The sequence below is a fragment of the Pristiophorus japonicus genome, chromosome 9 (assembly GCF_044704955.1).
Source record: "Pristiophorus japonicus isolate sPriJap1 chromosome 9, sPriJap1.hap1, whole genome shotgun sequence".
Taxonomy (NCBI): Eukaryota; Metazoa; Chordata; class Chondrichthyes; family Pristiophoridae; genus Pristiophorus; species Pristiophorus japonicus.
Genome location: NC_091985.1, coordinates 198,360,132 through 198,386,510, shown reverse-complemented (window position 1 = coordinate 198,386,510; position 26,379 = coordinate 198,360,132). Strand labels below are relative to the sequence as shown.

At 45.4% G+C, this 26,379-nt stretch overlaps 1 protein-coding gene and 1 non-coding gene across 2 annotated transcripts; both read right to left on the bottom strand.

The window, feature by feature from the left end:
• Nucleotides 1-2,600: 2,600 nt before the first annotated feature.
• On the bottom strand, nucleotides 2,601-25,305 carry LOC139274044 (prolactin-releasing peptide receptor-like). The gene is made up of 2 exons (XM_070891099.1): nucleotides 25,299-25,305; nucleotides 2,601-3,502 (listed from the first exon to the last, which is right to left on the bottom strand). The coding sequence occupies exons 1-2, from the start codon at nucleotides 25,303-25,305 to the stop codon at nucleotides 2,601-2,603; spliced, it is 909 nt and encodes a 302-aa protein (XP_070747200.1).
• On the bottom strand, nucleotides 17,619-17,691 carry trnak-uuu (transfer RNA lysine (anticodon UUU)). The gene has a single exon. It is a non-coding gene; the product is annotated as a tRNA-Lys (tRNA).
• Nucleotides 25,306-26,379: the final 1,074 nt, after the last annotated feature.

Sequence of the window (26,379 nt, the reverse complement as noted above, 5' to 3'; positions counted from 1 at the left end):
AAAGGACGAGCTGTCCATTCAGGCAGACTGCCTGTTGTGGGGTAACTGAGTAGTGCTGCCAAAAAAGGGCAGGGAGACGTTCATCTTGGATCTCCACAGCACACACGCGGGTATAGAAATGATGAAAGCGATAGCCAGATCCCACGTGTGGTAGCCCGGTATCGACTCTGACTTAGACTCCTGTGTACGGTAATGCAGCTTTTGTGCTCAGTTGAGCAACGTGCCCAGCAAGGCACCACTAAGTTTGTGGTCCTGGCCCTCCAGACCATAGTCAAGGATCCATGTCGACTATGCTGGCCCGTTTCTTGGTAAAATGTTCCTGGTGGTGGTAGATGCTTTTTCAAAATGGATTGAATGTGAAATAATGTCGGGAAGCACCACCACCGCCACCATTGAAAGCCTGAGGGCCATGTTGGCCACCCACGACCTGCCTGACATACTGGTCAGTGACAACAGGCCATGTTTCACCAGTGCCACATTTAAAGAATACATGACCCGCAATGGGATCATACTTGTCACCTCAGCCCCGTTTAAACCAGCCTCCAATGGGCAGGCAGAGCGGGCAGTACAAACAATCAAACAGAGCCTTAAACGAGTCACAGAAGGCTCACTCCAAACCCGCCTGTCCCGAGTACTGCTCAGCTACTGCACAAGACCCCACTCGCTCACAGGGGTGCCCCCGGCTGAGCTGCTCGTTAAAAGGGCACTTAAAACCAGACTCTCGCTGGTTCACCCCAACCTGCATGATCAGGTAGAGAGCAGGCGGCAGCAACAAAATGTAAACGATGGTCGCGCCACCGTCACAGGAAATTGATCTGAATGACCCTGTGTATGTGCTAAACTGGGACATGGTCCCAAGTGGATCACAGGCACGGTGTTAGCTAAAGCAGGGAGTAGGGTGTTTGTAGTCAACCTAGACGATGGACAAATTTGCAGAAAGCACCTGGACCAAACGAGACTGCCCTGAACAACCCACAGCAGACACCACCTTTTTCGAGCCCACAACACACAACCAAAGGATCAATGACACCACGCCGGACCAGGAAATCGAACCCATCACGCCCAACAGCCCAGCAAGGGCAGGTTCACCTAGCAGCCCTGCAGGGCCAACAACACGCTAGCCCAGCGAGGGCACAGCCAACACACCAGAACAGACATTTGTACCGAGGCAGTCCATCAGAGAAAGAAAGGCTCCCGACCGCTTCATCTTGTAAATAGTTTTCATTTTGACTTTGTGGGGGGAGTGATGGTGTGTATCTGAAAAGCATGCACTCCCATGTTCCGCCACCAGGGAGCGCATCCCCTGAAGGGATCCCAGCATCCCTTGGGAGCACTGTATGTAAGCCAGCCCCGAAGGCCTGTTCCTCACTCTGGAGTCTCTTATTAAAAACTGAGGTCACTGTTACTTTAACCTCCCAGTGTGCAGCCTCATCTGTGTTAGGAACACAATACCGACAATACAAAGATGGGAGAAAAAGCAATGTGTGAGGAGGACACAGAAAATCTGCAAAGGATATAGACAGACTAAGTGAGTGGGCAAAAATTTGGCAGATGGAATATAATGTTGGAAAGTGTGAGCTCATGCACTTTGGCAGAAAATAAATCAAAGAGAAAGTTATTATTCAAATGGAGAAAAATTGCAAAGTGCTGCAGTACAGTGGGACCTGGGGGTACTTGTGCATGAAACACAAAAGGTTAGTATGCAGGTACAGCAAGTGATCAGGAAGGCCAATGGAATCTTGGCCTTTATTGCAAAGGAGATGGAGTATAAAAGCAGGGAAGTCTTGTTACAGCTGTACAGTGTATTGGTGAGGCCACACCTGGAATACTGCATGCAGTTTTGGTTTCCATCTTTACAAAAGGATATACTTGCTTTGGAGGCAGTTCAGAGAAGGTTCACTATATTGATTCCGGAGATGAGGGGGTAGACTTATGAGGTTGGGCCTCTACTCATTGGAATTCAGAAGAATGAGAGGTGATCTTATCGAAACGTATTAGATTATGAGAGGGCTTGACAAGGTGGATGCAGAGAGGATGTTTCCACTGATTGGGGGAGACGAGATCTAGGGGGCATGATCTTAGAATAGGGGCTGCCCATTTAAAACTGAGATGAGGAGAAATTTCTTCTCTAAGGGTTGTAAACCTGTGGAATTCTTTGCCTCAGAGAGCTGTGGAAGCTGGGACATTGAAAAATTTTAAGACAGAGAATATCAGTTTCTTAACTGATAAGGGAATAAGTGGTTATGGGGAGTGCGCAGGGAAGTGGACCTGAGTCCATGACCAGATCAGCCATGAACGTGTTAAATGGCAGAACAGGCTCGAGGGGCCGTATGACCTACTCCTGTTCCTGTTTCTTATGTTCTGATGTTCTTATGACATGTTCTCTTTGAATCTCGAGATGGGATGGGCACTGATTTGGGAGGAATTGATCATGTTCACCCAGGGAAAGCAGCGGACACAAAATGGAAGAAATGTTTTCTGATACCTGTTCACTTTCACAACGATAATTACATTTTCATTTCAACTGCAAGTTGCCATTCTGCAGCGGAACATAATCTGTAATCGAGCTTTAATGAGGACAGGAAGCTCTGGTTTGATCGTCAAATTTTTTTAACCAATGTCAGAATCGATGTACAAGGATTCTTCACCATCTTCACCAACTCCTCCCTGAATTTAGTTTGTGTCGCTGCATAGATACATGTGTTTGTACAGGAACTCAAATACATGAGCATGAAGCCGGTTACAGAGGCGATGTATGCCGGAGATGTATAATCGCTTAAGGCATAAACGACCAGGGAGCTTGTTAAATAACTAACGGCAGCTGTCACCCACAACAGTATAAAACTACCCGATACAGTGAACAGTAAAATGATGGATTTCCTCCGGTTCGCCATCTCTGGATCGCTCTGACTCTCACTGGCCTGACCCCGGAGTCCCCTGCGGGCTCTGCTGGCCACTAGAATACGTCTGACTGTCAAACCGTTACACAGTAATATCACAGCGAAGGGAATTCCTGGAGATAGGGCAGTTTCTAACCAGGCGTACGCTGTGCCTGCAGCCGAAGTGAAAAATCCAATCTTCGTGCGGCACCCCCAGTGAATATTGTGAACTATTCGTTCAGTTTCGTATGCATACCAAAAGGGGATATTGTCCAAACAGAGCAGGACAGAGAGCGTTGTTATAATCGCGGCTGCACTGCTCACTGTGCAGTATTTCGCTTTGAACTTCTCACAGCAGATGGATACAAAACGGTCACATGTGAAGGAGACAGTAAACCATACCGACATGTCAAGGGCAGCAGCATTGAGGTATATAAGGGACCGACAGACAGCGGTGTAGCCGAGGAATGAATGGGGAAAGTGATATGTAAAAACGCGGTACAGCATTACATTGATGGTAATGACCAGTAGATCTGCTGCTGCCATGGCAACCATGTAGACGGAGGTGCCACTGGAAAGGCCACATCTGCCTCTGGCGAGAATCACCATTGTCATCAGGTTCGCTGTAAGGAAAAGGAGAAGAACGTCAGAAATAGGAGCTGGAGTCAACCACTTGGCCCCTCGAGCCTGCTCTGCCATTCAATAAGATCATGGCTGATCTGATCCTGGACTCAGCTCTACATCCCCGCCCACTCTCCATACCCTTCATTCTCTTATCTTTCAACAATCTGTCGATCTCCACCTTAAAGATATTCAATGACCCAGCCTCCACAGTTATCTGGGGGAGAGAATTCCAAATATCCACGACCATCTGAAAGAAGAAATTCCTCCTCCTCTCAGTTTTAAGTGGTTGACTACTTATTCTGAGACGATGCCCCCTAGTTCTAGATTCCCCCACGAGGGGATACATCTTCTTTGCATCTACCCTGTCAAGCCCCCTCAGAATCTTATATATTTTAATAGGATCACCTCTCATTCTTCTAAACACCAATGAGTACAGGCCCCACCTGCTCAACCTTTCTCCATAATGACAACCCCTTCATCTCAGGAATCAACCTTGTGAACCTTCTCAGAACAGCCTCCAATGCAAGTATACCCTTCCTTAAAAAAGGAGACCAAAACAGTATGCAGTACTCCAGGTGTGGCCTCACCAATATCCTGTACAGTTGAGAAGCAGGACTTCTCTGCTTTTATAATCTATCCCCCTTGCAATAAAGGCCAACATTCCATTTGCTGATTACTTGCTGTACCTGCATACTAACTTTATGCATTTCATGTACAAGGACCCCCAGGTCCCTCTGTACCACCGCATTTTGTAGTGGTCAGTAACAGTGACACTTGGATGAATATTGTGGGGACAATGTTCACATGTGCTGCAACTTAGGCTCATGCACACAGATTGTTTACTCTATGGGCCAGCGTTAATGAAGAATTATTTTTAAGAAAACATTGAGCACTCATTGGAGTTTAGAAGAATGAGAGGTGATCCTATTGAAACATACAAGATACTGAGGGGGCTTGAGAGGGTAGATGCAGAGAGGGTGTTTCCCCTCGAGGTTCAATCTAGAACTAGGGTGTAGAGTTTAAGGGGTCGCCCATTTGAAATGGAGATGAGGAGGAATTTCTTCTCTAAGTGGGTCGTGATTGTCTGGGATTCTCTGCCCAGAGAGCTGTGGAGGCTGGGTCACTGAATATATTGAAGGGAGAGATGGACACATTCTTGAACTATAGGGGAGGCAAGGGTTATGGGGAAAGTGGAATCATAGAATCATGGAAAAATTACAAGACAGAAGGCCATTCAGCCCATCGTGTCCCTGCCGGTCGAAAAAGAGCTAACCAACCTAATCCCACCTTCCAGCAACAGCTCCGTAGCCCTGTAGGTCACGGCTGTTCAAGGGCACGTTAATTGCTTCTTAAAAGAGATGAGGGTTTCTGCCTCGACCACCCTTTCAGGCAGTGAGTTCCATACCCTTCACCACCCTCTGTGATTTTTTCCCCTCACCCCCCCCTCCTATCTGGTTTCAATCTGTGTGCCCTGGTGATTGACCCCTCTGCTAAAGGAAATACGAACATACAAAGATACGAACAATGACAGTCAGTTAAAGACCATGTGGTCCATCCAGCCTGCCCCACACAATCCCGATACCTTGTGTATCATAACACATCCACTCCACCCCACCCCAAACCATGTGATCTCCTGGGAGAGGCAAAAAAACAGATAAAAAACCCAGGCCCATTTGGGAAAACAATCTGGGAAATTCCTCTCCGACCCATCTCGGAGATCGAAACCAGTCCAGGAGGTCATGCTGGCCATTACATTCCCTGCAGTACCTACCTTCTGTAAGAGGTGATCTCCACCGGAGACAGAAACAAACCCAGCTTTCGCCTGAAGGAATTCAGTGGGTCTGCATCCATCACATGAAACGGCAGCTTGTTCCCGAGGTCTGCTGTTCTCTGGGGAAAGAACCACCTCCTGACATCTAACCTAGATCGAGTCTTGTACAACTTACATTTGTGCCCCGAGTCCTGCCTAACCTATTTAATTGAAATAAACTGTCAGCTGGAACGCTGTCTATTTCCTTCATTAACTTATAAACCACAATCATATCCCCACTAGGTCTATGCCACTCGATGGTAAAGAGGCCAACTCTTTTAGCCTCTTTTGATAACTAAGATGCTTTAGATTTGGAATTAGTCCAGTGGACCTCTTCTGCACCCTATCCAGAGCCTCAATATCACCCACCGTGTGAGGAGACCAAAACTGGACACAGTATTCCAAGTGCGGCCTGTAAGTTCATGTACAAGGACAAAATTGTACGCCTCGTTTTATATTCAATTGTCCCATGGATACACCCCAACAACCAAAACATGTCCTTCCTATCCAGGCCCCTCATAATCATATACACCTCAATTAAATCTCCCCTCAACCTCTTCTATTCCAAAGAAAACCATCCCAGCCTTTCCAACCTTCTCTCATAGGTAAGATTGTCCAGTTCTGGCAACATCCTCGTAACTCTCCTCTGCACTCGAGTGCAATCGCATCGTTCCTGTTGAGGCCAAGTTCCGATCAACCACGACCTTATTGAATGGCGGAGCATGCTCGAAGGGCGGAATCCTGCTCCTAATTCTTATGTTTTTATGTACTCAATATAGAGGGATTCAAAATTCTGCGGTCTTCCAGACAGACATCGCCAATAATCAACTTAAATTCATACATTAATTATTGCAAAGCAATGAATTCTAACGAAACATTCAGTTGAGAAAACGTCATTGACTTTAGGTCAAAACTGTGGGCTTTTTATATGTACAATCGCCCCGAGGGAGCTGCTCGGTAAATGAGCGGGGAGCTGGTGCAGCCGCTAAATTTCTTTGCAACAGAGCGGAGTGGATTAGCTCCCTGAACAGCAATTATTGCTGAAAATATCATCAGAGTCTCCTGCTGGGTGCGGGTGTCTGCAGCCCGAGGAATTATCAACTTAAAATTGACGGGGAGCGAAGGCACAATGGAGGCGATCAGCATCCACACTGAGTAACACATGCTTTAGTGATCTATGAACTGTTGGAGGGCCCGGGGAGTCAGCCTTGCCCTCCCTCAGCACAGGGAGGAAGGTTGAGCACCCGGTGCCCATGATCTAACCGACAGGACAGCGCCTCAGTGGCCACGCGGACTAATGGGACTCCCGCTGATATTCAGCGAATTATCCCGCTGGATCAGTGGCTCTGCTCTGAAGACATGTTCGGAATCTGTCACATAATCATCATCAGTAAGATAGTCACCTCAAGTCACAGGAGAAATACCACCAACGATGTCTCCGCAAGATCCTACAAATCCCCTGGAAGGACAGATACACCAACATTAGTGTCCTCGACCAGGCCAACGATCCCAGCATTGAAGCACTGACCACACTTGATCAGCTCTGCTGGGCAGGCCACATAGTCTGCATGGCAGACACGAGACTCCCAAAGCAAGCGTTCTACTCAGAACTCCTTCACGGCAAATGAATCAAAGGTGAGCAGAGGAAACCTTACAAGGATACCTTCAAAGTCTCCCTGATAAAGTGCGGCATCCCCACCGACACCTGGGAATCCCTGGCCAAACACCGCCCAAAGTGGAGGAAGTGCATCCGGGAGGGCGCTGAACACCTCGAGTCTCGTTTCCGACAGCATGCAGAAATCACGTGCAGGCAACGGAAAGAGTTAGCGGCAAACCAGTCCCACCCACCCCTTTCCTCAATGATGATCTGTCCCACCTGTGACAGAGATTGTGGTTCCCATATTGGACTGTACAGCCAGCTAAGAGCTCATGTTAAGAGCGGAAGCGAGTCTTCCTCGCCTCCGAGGGACTGCCTATGATGAAGATGATGATTAGACACCAAGTTACATTGACTGACCTGGAATGCCAAAGGCTGCGAGAGCAGGGTAGTAAATGAGGCTGATCAGTTCAGTTGTTGGCAGTGCCATTTTGTGGAAGAATATGTGACTGGTGTCCGAGTATGCGGTTAGCGTCAAAGTGTACCTGCAATCCATAAACACTCCTCTTTATAGGGTATTCCATGCCCCGAGGAGACATTTAGTCACACGGCAATTTGTGTCAGTAACAGTCACTGAACCAACAATGCAAAACTTTCCACATCAGTGCACCTGGGACTACAAAGGTGAAATTGTACAACTCTGTTCATCAAACTCCGTCATTTCAAATTAATGAACATAAACTCGTCCCAGTTGGAAAGTGCTCTTCACATTCACTGTGATCCCTGAAGGGATCATCCCACAGGCACACTGAGTAAGGTTCTTGATGATTCATAATAATGCCTGAAACCTTCACTCATCCATGTGATAGTTGCAATGTTGTTTTGTACTATGATGATCAATGTTAGTGACAGTGCTCTAACATTACTGGTGGTGACACTACTCTAACATTACTGGTGGTGACCCTACTCTAACATTACTCTTGGTGACCCTACTCTAGCATTATTGGTGGTGACTGTACTCTAACATTACTGGTGGTGACCCTACTCTTATGTTACTAGTGGTGACCCTACTCTAGCATTATTGGTGGTGACTGTACTCTAACATTACTGGTGGTGACCCTACTCTTACGTTATTGTGGTGACCCTACTCAAACGTTACTAGTGGTGATCCTACGCAAACATTACTGGTGGTGATCCTACTCTAACATTACTGGTGATGACACTATTCTAACATTACCGGTGGTGACACGAGTCTATCAGTATCGGTGGTGATCCTTCTCTAATATTACTGGTGGTGACACTACTCTAACATTACTGGTGGTGACCCTACTCTAACATTACCAGTGGTGACACTACTCTCACATTACTGGTGGTGACCCTACTCTAACATTACTGGTGGTGACACTACTCTTACGTTACTAGTGGTGACCCTACTCGAACGTTACTAGTGGTGATCCTACGCAAACATTACTGGTGGTGATCCTAATCTAACATTACTGATAGTGACCCTACTCTGACATTAATAGTGGTGACACTACTCTAACATTACCGGTGGTGACACTACTCTAACATTACCAGTGGTGACACTACTCTAACATTACCGGTGGTGACACTACTCTAACATTACCAGTGGTGACCCTACTTGAACATTACCGGTGATGACCCTACTCTAACATTACTGGTGGTGACCCTACTCTAACATTACTGGTGATGACACTATTCTAACATTACCGGTGGTGACACGAGTCTATCAGTATCGGTGGTGATCCTTCTCTAATATTACTGGTGGTGACACTACTCTAACATTACTGGTGGTGACCCTACTCTAACATTACCAGTGGTGACACTACTCTCACATTACTGGTGGTGACCCTACTCTAACATTACTGGTGGTGACACTAATCTAACATTACTGGTGGTGACCCTACTCTAACATTACTGGTGGTGACACTACACTAACATTGCCGGTGGTGACCCTCCTCTAACATTACTGGTGGTGACCCTACTCTAACATTACTGGTGGTGACACTACTCGAACATTACCGGTGGTGACCCTACTCTAACATTACTGGTGGTGACCCTACTCTAACATTACTGGTGGTGACACTACTCTCACATTACTGGTGTTGACCCTACGCTAACATTACTGGTGGTGACACTACTCTAATATTACCGGTGGTGAAACAACTCTAACATGTTGGTGGAGACACGAATCTAAGATTACCGGTGGTGCCCCTAAACTGACATTACTGGTGTTGACACTACTCTAACATTGCCGGTGGTGACACTACTCTAACATTATCGCTGATGACACCACTGTAACATTACTGGTGGTAACCCTACTCTAACATTACTGGGGTTAAACATTACTCTAACATTACAGGTGGTGACCCTACTCATAACGGGGAACAAAGAAATGGCGGATGAATTGAACAAGTACTTTGGTTCGGTATTCACTGAGGAGGACACAAACAACCTTCCAGATATAAAAGGGGTCGGAGGGTCTAGTAAGGAGGAGGAACTGAGGGAAATCCTTATTAGTCGGGAAATTGTGTTGGGGAAATTGATGGGATTGAAGGCAGATAAATCCCCAGGGCCTGATGGACTGCATCCCAGAGTACTTAAGGAGGTGGCCTTGGAAATAGTGGATGCATTGACAGTCATTTTCCAACATTCCATTGACTCTGGATCAGTTCCTATGGAGTGGAGGGTAGCCAATGTAACCCCACTTTTTAAAAAAGGAGGGAGAGAGAAAACAGGTAATTACAGACCGGTCAGCCTGACATCGGTAGTGGGTAAAATGATGGAATCATTTATTAAGGATGTCATAGCAGTGCATTTGGAAAGAGGTAATATGATAGGTCCAAGTCAGCATGGATTTGTGAAAGGGAAATCATGCTTGACACATCTTCTGGAATTTTTTGAGGATGTTTCCAGTAGAGTGGACAAGGGAGAACCAGTTGATGTGGTATATTTGGACTTTCAGAAGGCTTTCGACAAGGTCCCACACAAGAGATTAATGTGCAAAGTTAAAGCACATTGGATTGGGGGTAGTGTGCTGACATGGATTGAGAACTGGTTGTCAGACAGGAAGCAAAGAGTAGGAGTAAATGGGGACTTTTCAGAATGGCAGGCAGTGACTAGTGGGGTACCGCAAGGTTCTGTGCTGGGGCCCCAGCTGTTTACACTGTACATTAATGATTTAGACGAGGGGATTAAATGTAGTATCTCCAAATTTGCGGATGACACTAAGTTGGGTGGCAGTGTGAGCTGCAAGGAGGATTCTATGAGGCTGCAGAGCGACTTGGATAGGTTAGGTGAGTGGGCAAATGCATGGCAGATGAAGTATAATGTGGATAAATGTGAGGTTATCCACTTTGGTGGTAAAAACAGAGAGACAGACTATTATCTGAATGGTGACAGATTAGGAAAAGGGGAGGTGCAAAGAGACCTGGGTGTCATGGTACATCAGTCATTGAAGGTTGGCATGCAGGTACAGCAGGCGGTTAAGAAAGCAAATGGCATGTTGGCCTTCATAGCGAGGGGATTTGAGTACAAGGGCAGGGAGGTGTTGCTACAATTGTACAGGGCCTTGGTGAGGCCACACCTGGAGTATTGTGTACAATTTTGGTCTCCTAACCTGAGGAAGGACATTCTTGCTATTGAGGGAGTGCAGCGAAGGTTCACCAGACTGATTCCCGGGATGGCGGGACTGACCTATCAAGAAAGACTGGATCAACTGGGCTTGTATTCAATGCAGTTCAGAAGAATGAGAGGGGACCTCATAGAAACGTTTAAAATTCTGACGGGGTTAGACAGGTTAGATGCAGGAAGAATGTTCCCAATGTTGGGGAAGTCCAGAACCAGGGGATACAGTCTAAGGATAAGGGGGAAGCCATTTAGGACCGAGATGAGGAGGAATTTCTTCACCCACAGAGTGGTGAACCTGTGGAATTCTCTACCACAGAAAGTTGTTGAGGCCAATTCACTAAATATATTCAAAAAGGAGTTAGATGAAGTCCTTACTACTAGGGGAATCAAGGGGTATGGTGAGAAAGCAGGAATGGGGTACTGAAGTTGCATGTTTAGCCATGAACTCATTGAATGGCGGTGCAGGCTAGAAAGGCCGAATGGCCTACTCCTGCACCTATTTTCTATGTTTCTATGTTTCTATGTTTCTAACATTACAGGTGGTGACACTTCACTAACATTACTGGTGGTGACACTAATCTAACATTACTGGTGGTGACCCTACTCTAACATTACAGGTGGTGACACTACTCTAACATTACCGGTGGTGACACTAATCTAACATTACCGGTGGTGCCCCTACTCTAACATTACTGGTGGTGACCATACTCTAGCATTACTGGTGGTGACACTACTCTAACATTACTGGTGGTGACCCTACTCTAACATTACAGGTGGTGACACTACTCTAACATTACTGGTGGTGACCCTACTCTAACATTACAGGTGGTGACACTACTCTAACATTACTGGTGGTGACCCTACTCTAACATTACTGGTGGTGACCATACTCTAGCATTACTGGTGGTGACACTACTCTAACATTACTGGTGGTGACCCTACTCTAATATTACAGGTGGTGACACTACTCTAACATTACTGGTGGTGACCCTACTCTAACATTACTGGTGATGACACTATTCTAACATTACCGGTGGTGACACGAGTCTATCAGTATCGGTGGTGATCCTTCTCTAATATTACTGGTAGTGACACTACTCTAACATTACTGGTGGTGACACTACTCTAACATTGCTGGTGGTGACCCTACTCTAACATTACTGGTGGTGACACTACTCTAACATTGCTGGTGGTGACACTACTCTAACATTACTGGTGGTGACACTACTCTAACATTACTGGTGGTGACCCTACTCTAACATTACCAGTGGTGACCCTACTTTAACATTGCTGGGGGTGACACTACTCGAACATTACTGGTGGTGACCCTACTCTAACATTACCGGTGGTGACACGAGTCTATCAGTATCGGTGGTGATCCTTCTCTAATATTACTGGTGGTGACACTACTCTAACATTACTGGTGGTGACCCTACTCTAACATTACCAGTGGTGACACTACTCTCACATTACTGGTGGTGACCCTACTCTAACATTACTGGTGGTGACACTACTCTAACATTACTGGTGGTGACCCTACTCTAACATTACTGGTGGTGACCCTACTCTAACATTACAGGTGGTGACACTACTCTAACATTACTGGTGGTGACCCTACTCTAACATTACAGGTGGTGACACTACTCTAACATTACTGGTGGTGACACTACTCTAACATTACTGGTGGTGACCCTACTCTAACATTACTGGTGATGACACTATTCTAACATTACCGGTGGTGACACGAGTCTATCAGTATCGGTGGTGATCCTTCTCTAATATTACTGGTAGTGACACTACTCTAACATTACTGGTGGTGACACTACTCTAACATTACCAGTGGTGACCCTCCTTTAACTTTACCGGTGGTGACACTACTCTAACATTACTGGTGGTGACACTACTCTAACATTGCTGGTGGTGACACTACTCTAACATTACTGGTGGTGACACTACTCTAACATTACTGGTGGTGACCCTACTCTAACATTACTGGTGGTGACCCTAATCTAACATTACTGGTGGTGACCCTACTCTAACATTACTGGTGGTGACACTACTCTAACATTGCCGGTGGTGACCCTCCTCTAACATTACTGGTGGTGACCCTACTCTAACATTACTGGTGGTGACACTACTCTAACATTACCGGTGATGACCCTCCTCTAACATTACTGGTGGTGACACTACTCGAACATTACCGGTGGTGACACTACTCTAACATTACCGGTGGTGACACGAGTCTATCAGTATCGGTGGTGATCCTTCTCTAATATTACTGGTGGTGACACTACTCTAACATTACTGGTGGTGACCCTACTCTAACATTACCAGTGGTGACACTACTCTCACATTACTGGTGGTGACCCTACTCTAACATTACTGGTGGTGACACTAATCTAACATTACTGGTGGTGACCCTACTCTAACATTACTGGTGGTGACACTACTCTAACATTGCCGGTGGTGACCCTCCTCTAACATTACTGGTGGTGACCCTACTCTAACATTACTGGTGGTGACACTACTCGAACATTACCGGTGGTGACACTACTTTAACATTACTGGTGGTGACCCTACTCTAACATTACTGGTGGTGACCCTACTCTAACATTACTGGTGGTGACACTACTCTAACATTACTGGTGTTGACCCTAAGCTAACATTACTGGTGGTGACCCTACTCTAATATTACTGGTGGTGACACTACTCTAATATTACCGGTGGTGAAACAACTCTAACATGTTGGTGGAGACACGAATCTAAGATTACCGGTGGTGCCCCTAATCTGACATTACTGGTGTTGACACTACTCTAACATTGCCGGTGGTGACACTACTCTAACATTATCGCTGATGACACTACTGTAACATTACTGGTGGTAACCCTACTCTAACATTACTGGGGTTAAACATTACTCTAACATTACAGGTGGTGACCCTACTCTAACATTACTGGGGTTAAACATTACTCTAACATTACAGGTGGTGACACTACTCTAACATTACCGGCAGTGACACTACTCTAACATTACCGGTCATGACCCTACTCTAACATTACTGGTGCTGACCCTACTCTAACAATACTGGTGTTGACACTACTCTAACGTTCCCGGTGGTTACACAACTCTTACGATATAGGTTAAAAAAAAGGGATCAGATTCTACGAGACGAATTTAAGGAGCTAGGAGCTAAATTAAAAAGTAGGACCTCAAAAGTAGTAATCTCGGAATGACTACTAGAGCCACGTGCTAATCAGAGTAGGATTCGCAGGATAGCTCAGATGAATACGTGGCTTGAGCAGTGGTGCAGCAGGGAGGGATTCAAATTCCTGGGGCATTGGAACCGGTTCTGGGGGAGGTGGGACCAGTACAAACCAGACGGTCTGCACCTAGGCAGGACCGGAACCAATGACTTCGGGGAGTGTTTGCTATTGCTGTTGGGGAGGAGTTAAATTAATATGGCAGCGGGATGGGAACCAATGCAGGTAGACAGAAGCAAAAGACAGAAAGGAGATGAGGAAAAATGGAGGGCAGAGAAACCCAAGGCAAAAATCAAAAAGGGCCACTGTACAGCAAAATTCTAAAGGGTCAAAGTGTTATAAAATGGCAAGCATGAAAGCTTGGTGCCTCAATGCAAGGAGTATTCGGAACCCAGGAGAGGGCTCTGAGCTTGTTAGAGTGGGTGAGAGCTCAGATGATCAGGACCCCAAGAAAGAATTCAAAAGGCAGGAGGCAACAACGCAGAGTAGCACTGAGGTAAGTGTAAACCACAAGGTGATAGGAGGGGACACGATGTATGGATATAAAGGGGCTGCAGGAGGGGTCAAAACTAAAAATCATGGTTTGAAAACTAGCATTAAAACACTCCACATAAACGCACGCAGCATTCAAAATAAAGTAAATGAGTTGACGGCACGAATCATTACAAATGGGTATGATTTGGTGGCCATTACAGAAACCTGGTTGCAGGGTGGCCAAGACTGGGAATTAAACATACAGGGGTATCTGACGATTCAGAAAGATAGACAAGAAGGGAAAGGAGGTGGGGTAGCTCTGTTAATAAAGGATGATATCAGGGCAGTTGTGAGAGACGATATTGGCTCTAATGAACAAAATGTTGAATCACTGTGGGTGGAGATTAGAGATAGTAAGGGGAAAAAGACACTGGTGGGCATAGTTTATAGGCCCCCAAATAATAACTTCATGGTGGGGCGGACAATAATCAAGGGAATAATGGGAGGCATGTGAAAAAGGAATGTCAGTAAACATGGGGGCTTTTAACCTACATATCGATTGGTCAAATTAAATCGCACGGGGTAGCCTTGAGGAGGAATTCATAGAATGCATACGGGATTATTTCTTCGAATAGTATGTTACAGAACCTACAAGGGAGCAAGCTATCTTAGATCTGGTCCTGTGTAATGAGACAGGAATAATAAATGATCTCCAAGTAAAAGATCCTCCAGGAATGAGTGATCACAGTCTGGTTGAATTTGTAATAGAGATTGAGGGTGAGGAAGTAGTGTCTCAAATGAGCGTACTATGCTTAAACAAAGGGGACTACAGTGGGATGAGAGCAAAGTTGGCTCAAGTAGACTGGAAACACAGACCAAACAGTGGCACAATTGAGGAACAGTGGAGGACTTTTAAGGAGCTCTTTCATAGTGCTCAACAAAAATATATTCCAATGAAAAAGAAGGGCGGTAAGAGAAGGGATAACCAGCCATGGATAACCAAGGAAATAAAGGAGAGTATCAAATTAAAAACCAATGCGTATAAGGTGGCCAAGGTTAGTGGGAAACTAGCAGATTGGGAACATTTTAAACGACAGCAAACAATGACTAAGAAAGCAATAAAGAAAGGAAAGATAGATTACGAAAGTAAACTTGCGCAAAACATAAAAACAGATAGTAAAAGCTTTTACCGATAAATACAACGCAAAAGAGTGACTTAAGTAAATGTTGGTCCCTTCGAAGAGGAGAAGGGGGATTTAATAATGGGAAATGTGGAAATGGCTGAGACCTTAAACAATTATTTTGCTTCGGTCTTCACAGTGGAAGACACAAAAACCATGCCAAAAATTGCTGGTCATGGGAATGTGGGAAGGAAGGACCTTGAGACAATCACTATCACTAGCGAGGTAGTGCTGGACAGACTAATGGGACTCAAGGTAGACAAGTCCCCTGGTCCTGATGAAATGCATCCTAGAGTATTAAAAGAGATGGCGGAAGTTATAACAGATGAATTCATCATAATCTACCAAAATTCTCTGGACTCTGGGGAGGTACCATTGGATTGGAAAGCAGCTAATGTAACGCCTCTGTTTCAAAAACGAGGCAGACAAAAGGCAGGTAACTATAGGCCGGTTAGTTTAACATCTGTAGTGGGGAAAATGCTTGAAGCTATCATTCAGGAAGAAATAGCTGGACATCTAGATAGGAATAGTGCAATCCAGCAGACGCAACATAGATTCATGAAGGGGAAGTCATGTTTAACTAATTTATTGGAATTCTTTGAGGATATAACGAGCATGCTGGATAGAGGTGTACCGATGGATGTGGTGTATTTAGATTTCCAAAAGGCATTCGATAAGGTGGCACACAAAAGGTTACTGCAGAAGATAAAGGTACGCAGAGTCAGAGGAAATGTATTAGCATGGATAGAGAATTGGCGAGCTAACAGAAAGCAGAGAGTCGGGATAAATGGGTTCTTTTCGGGTTGGAAATCGGTGGTTAGTGGTGTGCCACAGGGATCGGTGCTGGGACCACAACTGTTTACAATATACATAGATGACCTGGAAGAGGGGACAGAGTGTAGTGTAACAAAATTTGCAGATGACACAAAGATGAGTGGGAAAGCGGGTTGTGTAGAGGACACAGAGAAGCTGCAAAGAGATTTAGATAGGTTAAGCGAATGGGCTAAGGTTTGGCAGATGGAATACAATGTCGGTAAATGTGAGGTCATCCACCTTGGAAAAAAAACAGTAAAAGGGAATATTATTTGAATGGGGAGAAATTACAACATGCTGCGGTGCAGAGGGACCTGGGGGTGCTTGTGTATGAAACTCTTTTTGGAGTTTATCTGCAAAACAAAACACATTAAACCGTGCCACCCGACCTGGGTGACACACCAGACATTTACAAGGCCCTTTTTTTCTTTTTTTTGGTTTTTTTTGGGGTTTTTTTTGGGGGGGGGTTTTGAATCCCAAAAAGTTAGTTTGCAGGTGCAGCAGGTAATCAGGAAGGTGAATGGAATGTTGGCCTTCATTGCGAGAGGGATGGAGTACAAAAGCAGGGAGATCCTGCTGCAACTGTATAGGATATTGGTGAGGCTGCACCTGGAGTACTGCGTGCAGTTTTGGTCACCATTCTTCAGGAAGGATATGTTAGCTTTGGAGGGGGTAGAGAGACGATTCACTAGGCTAATTCCAGAGATGAGGGGTTTAACATGATGATAGATTGAGTAGACTGGGCCTTTACTCGTTGGAGTTCAGAAGGATGAGGGGTGATCTTATAGAAACATTTAAAATAATGAAAGGGATAGACAAGATAGAGGCAGAGAGGTTGTTTCCACTGGTCGGGGAGACTAGAACTAGGGGGCACAGCCTCAAAATACGGGGGAACCAATTTAAAACCGAGTTGAGAAGGAATTTCTTCTGCCAGAGGGTTGTGAATCTGTGGAATTCTCTGCCCAAGGAAACAGCTGAGGCTAGCTCATTGAATGTATTGAAATCACAGATAGATAGATTTTTAACCAATAAGGGAATTAAGGGTTATGGGGAGCGGGCGGGTAAGTGGAGCTGAGTCCATGGCCAGATCAGCCATGATCTTGCTGAATGGCGGAGCAGGCTCGAGGTGCGAGATGGCCTACTCCTGTTCCTAATTCTTATGTTCTTATGTTCTTATGTTCTTATTTTCTTATCTTCTTATATTCTATTCTTATGTAACAATCGTGTTGTGACAAATCTTTAAGATACATTCATGAGATCAATCTGAAAGTCCCATGTTTCATGGAGTTGCCTGAAAGTGGGAATTGAGACTTTTAATTACAAAGCATCACCTGAATAGGGACTTGAGCCCTAGCCCCTCAGAATAAAAGTCTGATGCTCAACCGACTGAGCTATCCAGGCTCTTGAGGAAAAGGAGACAGCGCCCTTCACTTGCTGACATTGCACATTACATCGTTCTCCTTCTGTACTGATCCCGTCTGAACAGCACATATCTCTCACACACCCGCACTTCACAAATACCCCCTGGTTACACGCCCTCCGGCCACTGGAAACAGTTTCTCTTTATTTACTCTAGCGCAGCCTTCGGCCGCCTGAGAAGAAGAGTGTTTGAAGACATTGCCCTCCAATCTACCACCAAGCTCATGGTCTACAGGGCTGTAGTAATACTGCCCTCCGATATGGCTCAGAGACATGCACCATGTTCAGAAGACACCTCATGTCGCTGGAAAAATAACACCAGTGATGCCTCCGCAAGATCCTACAAATCCCCTGGGAGGACAGACGCACCAACATCAGTGTCATCATCCAGGCCAACATCCGCAGCATTGAAGTTTTGACCACATTTGATCAGCTCCGCTGGGCAGGCCAGGCTCGAGACTCCCAAAACAAGCGCTCTACTCGGAACTCCTTCATGGCAAACGAGCCAAAGGTGAGCAGAGGAAACATTACAAGGACACCCACAAAGCCACCCTGATAAAGTGCAACATCCCCACCGACACCTGGGAGTCCCTGGCCAAAAACCACCCTAAGTGGAGGAAGTGCATCCGGGAGGGCACTGAGCACCTCGAGTCTCATAGCCGAGTGCATGTAAAAAGCAAGCGCAGAAAGCGGAAAGAATGTGTGGCAAACCAGTCCCACACTCCCTTACCCTCACCGACTGTCTGTCCCACCTGTGACAGTAACCGTGGCACTCGTATTGGACTGTTCAGCCACCTAAATACTCATTCTAAGAGTGGAAGCAAGTCTTCCTCGATTCCGAGGGACTGCCTATGATGACTATCACAACCATTTATAATTTTGAACAACTCTATCAAATCTCCTCCCAACCTTCTCAGCACTAAGAAGAACAACCCCAGCTTCATTTAATCATAGATTACATCGGATTACATCGGATTACACAGGATATACAGCACAGAAACCGGCAATTCAGCCAAACTAGTCCATGCCACCAGTTATGCATCACTCGAGTCTCCTCCCGTCTTTCCACATCTCAAAATATCTATGCCTGCACTCCAGTGCAGTGCTGAGGGAGTGCTACACTGTCCGAGATGCCATCTTTGAGACGTTCAACCGAGGCCCCGTCTGCTCTCTCAAATGAACGTAAAAGATCCCATGGCAATACTTCGACGAAGAGAAGAAGGCCAATATTTATCTCTCAATCAACATAACAAAAACAGATTATCTGGTCATTGCTGTGTGTCGGAGCTTGCTTTGTGCAAATTGGCTGCCGTGTTTCCCACATTACAACAGTGACTACAGTCCTGTTACTTCATTGGCTTTAAAGCGCTTGAGACACCCAGTGGTCATGAAAAATGCGATATATATCCAAGCCTTTCTCTTCTTTCTTTAAATGTAGGAGGTATTATTAAGATGTTTGCTGATGATACACAAATTGGCCGTGTTTTATACAGTTCAAGCATAACCTCACTGCTCTTGTATTCTATTTCTCAGCTAATAAAGGAAAGCATTCTGTTTACATTCTTAACCACCTTATCCACCTGTCCTGCTACCTTCAGGGATCTGTGGACATGCACTCCAAAGTCCCTCTGTTCACTCATGGAGCATCAGGGTTTATTATGAGGTTCCAAGTCCCTGTGTGACTGCTCCTTTTCTCAATGAAGACAACATCCAATTTACACTTGAAAGCAGTGACATTGGAAAATACCCTCTATTTAAAAGAAAAATTGGGCTGTGCCAAATCTTTAAGATACATGAATGATATCAGCGTGAAAGGCTCATCTTTAGTGGGGTTGTCTGAAAGAGAGAAGTGAGAACATTGATTTAAAAGCATCACCCGAATTGGGACTTCAACCCTAGACCCTCAGATTACCGACTGAGCTATCCAGGCTCCTGGATAAAGGTGACACAGCGACCTTCTCTTGCTGATATTGCACATTACATCATTCACATCTTTCCACACTGATCCGATTTATCTCAGCCAGCCACACTTCACAAATACCCTCTGGTTACCAACCCTCCTGCCCTCCCACTGGAGACGATTTCTCTTTATTTACTCTATCAAAACCATTCATAATTATCAACACCCCTATCAGATCTCCTCTGAACCTTCTCAGCAGTCAGGAGAACAATCCCAACTTCATGTAATCATAGATTACATAGAATTACATAGGATATATGGCACAGAACAGGCCATTCGGCCTAACACGTCCACATCGGCATTTATACTGCACTCGAGCCTCCTCCCATCTTTCCTCATCTAAAAAACTGCACTGTCTTTCGGATGAGACGTTAAACCAAGGCCCCATCTGCTCTCTTGAATGGACGTAAAAGATCCCAAGGCACTGTTTCGAAGAAGAGCAGGGAAGATATCCCTGGTGTCTTGGCCAATATTTATCGCTGTATCCAGGTAACAAAAGATACGGATTACCTGCCCATTAACACATTGCTGTTCGTGGGAGCTTACTTGTACACTAATTTTGCTGCCGTGTTTCCCACATTACAACAGTGACTACACTCCAAGTACATCATTAGCTGTAAAGCGCTTTGAGACGTCTGCAGGTCATGAACGGCACTATATAAGACTTCCTTTTCTTTAAATGTAGGTGGTATAATTAAGAAGTTTGCAGATGATACAAAAATTGGCCGTGTGGTTGAGTCATAGAGTCATAGAAAAATTACAACACAGAAGGAGGCCATTTAGCCCAGCGTGTCCGCGCAGGTCAAAAAAATATCTACCCAGCCTAATCCCACCTTCCAGAACTAGGTCCGTAGTCCTGTAGCTTACGGCTCTTTTAGTGCACATCCAAGTACTTTTTAAATGCGGTGATGGTTTCTGCCTCTAGCACCCTTTCAGGCAGTGAGTTCACGGCCTTCATCACCCTCTGGGTGAAAAATGTTTCCTCATCTCCCCTCTAAACCTTTTTCCAATTACTTTAAATCTATGTCCCCGGGTTATTGACCCCTCTGCTAAGGGAAATAAGTCCTTCCTATCCAATCTATCCAGGCCCCTCCTAATTTTTTCGAATTGAATTCGGTGTCCCCTCAGCCTCCTCTGTTTCAAAGAAAACAACCAGAGCCTATCTAATCTTTCCTCATGAATAAAATTCTCCAGACCGGGCAACATCCTCATCAATCACCTCTGTATTGTCTCTCGTGTAATCACATCTTTCCTGAAATATGGTGACCAGGTCTGCATGCAGCACTCTAGCTGTGGCTTCCCTGCTATTATATTCTCTGCCTCGGCTAAAAAAGGCAAGTATTCCGTATGTCATCTCAACCACCTTATTTATCTGCCCTGCTAACTTCAGGGATCTGTGGACCTGCACTCCAAGGTCCCTTTGTTCCTCTACACTTCTCAGTGTCCTACCATTTAATGTGTATTTCCTTGCTTTGTTAGCCCTCCCCAAATGCATTACCTCACATATTTACGGATTGTACAGTTTGCAGAATGGCATTTCTTGCCCAGTTTTTGAAGTTCAACATATTAATTTATTTAATGGGCTTCAGACTGAACTTTCTGAAGCTGCTAAATGGTAAAGGAAAGGGTGTACAGTTTAGCAGAATAAAACATTGTTGTTAATATCTTTCATGATGGCTTTAATATCTTTAGCTAAAAACTATGAAGGAATGACTGCATGGTCCAAACGAATGAATACCAGGTTGTAAACCTGTGCAATGTTGAATACATCCACGAATGGAGCATCAGGATTTATTATGAGGGTCTCGGTTCCAAGTCCCAGTGCGACTGTTGCTTTTCTCAATGAAGACAACATACAATTTACACTTGAAAACGGTGACATTAGAAAATACCCTGCCAACAGAATCAGCTTCTTTGAAAAATGTTAAATATATCAAGAAAATGTTTGAAAATGTATTATATTTCAAAATCAACTGTTGTGGCAAACATTCAGCACAGATTAATAAGTTTTATTGAGGCACCAAAACTGATAATCTCGAAATATTCGTGTATCAGGAGCTGCATGAAGGATAGGATTAGTCATATCGAAAATACCACTCAATGTACCATAAAGCTCCGCCATTGGAAAATAACCTCCATGTGAAAGAAAAATCGGGATATGGCAAATCTTTGAGCTCAGTGTGAAAGGCTTGTCTTTTGTGGGGTTGCCTGAAAGGGAGAATTTTTAAAAGCAGTAGCTAAATAAAGATTTGTACCCAGGATCCTCAAATTAAAATCTGATGCTCTATCCACTGAGCTATCTAGTCTCACAGGTGAGATGCACACAGCGACCTTCACTGGCTGACAGTGAACAGAACAACATAAGAACATAAGAAATAGGAGCAGGAGTAGGCTAAACGCCAATCGAGCCTGCACCGCCATTTAAGATGATCATGGCTGATCCGATCATGGTCTCAGGTCCACTTCCCTATCCGCTTTCCATAACCCCTTGTTCCCTTATCGGTTAAGAAACTGTCTATCGCTGTCTTAATTTATTCAATGTCCCGGCTTCCACAGCTCTCTGAGGCTGTGAATTCCACAGTTTTACAAGCCTCTGAGAGAAGAAATTCCTCCTCATCTCAGTTTTAAATGGGCGGCCCCTTATTCTAAGATCATGCCCCCTAGTTCTAGTCTCCCCCATCAGTGGAAATACCCTCTCTGCATCCACCTTGTCGAGCCCCCTCATAATATTATACATTTCGATAAGATCACCTTTCATTCTTCTGAATTCCAATGAGTAGAGGCCCAACCTACTCAATCTTTCCTCATAAGTCAACCCCCTCATCTCTGGAATCAACCTAGTGAACCTTCTCTGAACTGCCTCCAACGCAAGTATAACCTTTCGTAAATATGGAAACCAAAACTGCACGCAGTATTCCAGGTGTGGCCTCACCAATACCTTATATAGCTGTAGCAAGACTTCCCTGCTTTTATACTCCATCCCCTTTGCAATAAAGGCCAAGATTCCATTGGCCTTCCTGATCACTTGCTGTACCTGCATACTAACGTTTTGTGTTTCATGCACAAGTACCCCCAGGTCCCACTGTACTGCAGCACTTCGCAATTTTCCTCCTTTTAAATAATAACTTGCTCTTTGATTTTTTTTCTGCCAAAGTGCATGACCTCACACTTTCCAACATTATACTCCATCTGCCAAATTTTTGCCCATTCACTTAGCCTGTCAATGTCCTTTTGCAGATTTTTAATGTCCTCCTCACGCATTGCTTTTCTTTCCATCTTTGTATCGTCAGCAAACTTGGCTACGTTACACTCGGTTCTTTCTTCCAAGTTGTTAATATAGATTGTAAATAGTTGGAGGCCCAGCACTAATCCCTGCGGCTCCCCACTGGTTTCTGATTGCCAACCAGAGAATGAATCATTTATCCTGACACTCTGTTTTCTGTTAGTTAGCCAATCCTCTATCCATGCTAATATATTACCCCCAACCCCCTGAACTTTTATCTTATGCCTTTTATGTGGCACCTTGTCAAATGCCTTCTGGAAATCCAAATACACCACATCCACTGGTTCCCCTTTATCCACCCTGTTCATTACATCCTCAAAGAATTCCAGCAAATTTGTCAAACATGACTTCCCCTTCATAAATCCATGCTGACTCGGCCTGACTGAATTATGCTTTTCAAATGTCCTGCTACTGTTTCTTTAATAATGGACTCCAACATTTTCCCAACCACAGATGTCAGGCTAACTGGTCTATAGATTCCTGCTTTTTGTCTCCTCCTTTTTTACATCGTTCACACCCTTCTCCACTGATCCCATCTGAACAGCACATTCCCCTCACACACACACAACACCCACACTTCAAGAATACCCTGATTATTGACCATCCTGCCACTGAAAACATTTTTAACCAATAAGGGAATTAAGGGTTACGGGGAGCGGGCGGGTAAGTGGAGCTGAGTCCAAGGCCAGATCAGCCATGATCTTGTTGAGTGGCGGAGCAGGCTTGAGGGGCTAGATGGCCTACTCCTGTTCCTAATTCTTATGTTCTTATGTTCTTATGTAACAGGTTCTCTTTATTTACTCTCTCAAAACCATTCATAATTTTCAACACCTCCATCAAATCTCCTCTCAACCTTGTCAGCACTAAGGAGAACAACCCCAGCTGCATGCAATCATAGATTACACAGGATTGCATTGGACATACGGCACAGAAACAGGCCATTCGGCCCGAACAGTCGATGACAGTGCTATCGATCCACTCGAACCTCATCCCGTCTTTCCTCACCTAATTGTAGGGGGTATGATTGAGAAGTTTGCAGATGATTTTAAAACTTGGCCGTGTGGTTGATAATGAATAAGAAAGGTGTAGATTGCAGGAAGATATCAATCAACTGTTCAAGTGAACAGAACAGTGGCAAATGAAATTCAATCCGGAGAAGTGTGAAGTAATGAGTTTGGGGAGGGCGAAACAAGGCAAGGGAATACACATTAAATGGTAGGACACTGAGAAGTGTAGAGGAACAAAGGGACCTTGGAGTGCATGCCCACAGATCCCTGAAGGTAGCAGGGCACGTAGATAAGGTGGTTAAGTAGGCATTCTGAATGCTTGCCTTTATTAGCCAAGACATAGAGTACAAGAGCAGGGAGGTTATCCTTCAACTGTATAAAGCACTGGTTAGGTCAAACCTAGAGTACTGCAGAGACACGGACTATGTATAGCAGGCACCTCAAAGCACTGCAGAAGTACCACCAATGATGCCTCCATAAGATCCTGCAAATCCATTGGCAGGACAGACGCACCAACGTCAGTGTTGTCGCTCAGGCCAACATCCCCTACATCGAAGCACTGACCACACTCGATTAGCTCTGATGGACGGGCCACATCGTCTGATATTAGGCCCCAAAACAAGCTCCAACACGGCAAGCGAGCCCCAGGTGGGCAGAGGAAACGCTTCAAGGACACCCTCACAGTCTCCTTGAAAAAGTGCAACATCCCCACCGACACCTGGAAATCCCTGGCCCAAGACCGATCAAAGTGGAGGAGCAGCATCCGGGAATGCACCGAACACCTCGAGTCACATCGCCGGGAGAACGCTGAAGCCAAGCGCAAACAGCGGAAGGAGCACCCGACAACCCCAGCACCCCACCCACCCGTCACTCCAACCACCCATCTGACCGACCTGTGACAGAGACAATGGGCCAGACTTTTGGCTTCATTATCGGCGATTGTCTCGGCGGTACAGCTGGTTTTTCACCCGATGAGAGTTTCCAGCTAAGTTTTTGAACCTTATCGCCCACATCTAAAGTCGCCCGGCGGGAACAGACCGCCCACGTGCAACACCGCGAACAACCACCAGGGCGCAAGTTTGGGCTCAACCGTCGATGTCCAGATCGCCAAGAGATCCGCCCTGTTTAAAAGCTGCTTTTACAGAGCGGCAAGGAGGGGACCCTGTTAAGAAAGGTAAGTTAAAGGTTATTTAATTTTTTTTTTAATTTTAGGACGGCGATTAGGGTTATAACTGTCTTGGGAATGCTTTGTATATATTTTTTTTACTGATAATTTTTTCTTTAATTTTCGCCCCTCCGTAGGCCCAACTGCATCCTTGGCCTAAAATGTTCTGCTTACCGTCCATTCCGGTAGCGATCGCCCATTTGGCTAACTTTGCACTTACCCGCCGAGAAAACTGCCGAGAATGAGTGTGCAGCACCCATTTTTTCACCGGGCGGTCAGTTCTACTTACCTTTACCCTCAAAATGGAAATTCTCACTGGCTTTTTTCGCAGAGCGTTAGCGATCCTTTTCAGCGGGCAATCGGGCGTTCGGGGCCTTTATGGACAGTCTGGCCCTATAGGTCCTGCATTGGACTCTTCAGTCACCTGAGAACTCATGTTAGTGTGGAAACAAGTCATCCTCGACTCCGAGGGACTGGCTAAAAAGAAGATGAGAATTGCATGTAGTTCTGGTCACCATATTACAGGAAAGATGTAGTTACACTCGAGAGGGTACGCAGGAAATTTATGAGGATGTTCATGGAATGATAAATGCTGCAAGGCGATTTAAATAAGTTCAGTGAGTGGGCAAACACATGGCAGATGTAGTGGAGGTCGACACTACACACTCTAACTGACTGTAGACACACATGCTCTACACCATAGACTACAGTGTTGTTACTGCCCAGCGTTTAACCAGCCGAAGGGACTCCGGGGCTGGCGATTAACCAGCCGAAGGGACTCCGGAGCTGGCGATTAACCAGCCGAAGGGACTCCGGGGCTGGCGATTAACCAGCCGAAGGGACTCCGGGGCCGGCCCAGGACAACTACTGCTGAACACAGGCGCCGAGCCCCCGGCGGCATCCAGGCCTCTCCCCGGTGGTGTCCGGGCATTCGGGCTGCCTTCGGGGACGACTGGACCTCTACTTCCCCGCGGTGCTCCGGGTGTGGCCTGGCCAGGGCTTTGTGCAGCTGCAGAGGGCTGGCAGCGCCCATGGAGCAGTGCCAAGCAAGTAACCTACGACTGACTTACACTTTAAACTTTTAATCAACTTTTAATCAACTTTTAAACTTTTAATCAACTTGAGAAACATTTTAAACAATTTGGGAAAGCTTTTAAACGTTTAAACAAACTGGAGAAATGTTTTTTTAAAACCTCCAGAGTAACTCTCAAATAACTTTGGGAAACTTTTTTTAAAAACTTTGGAAGAAACTTTT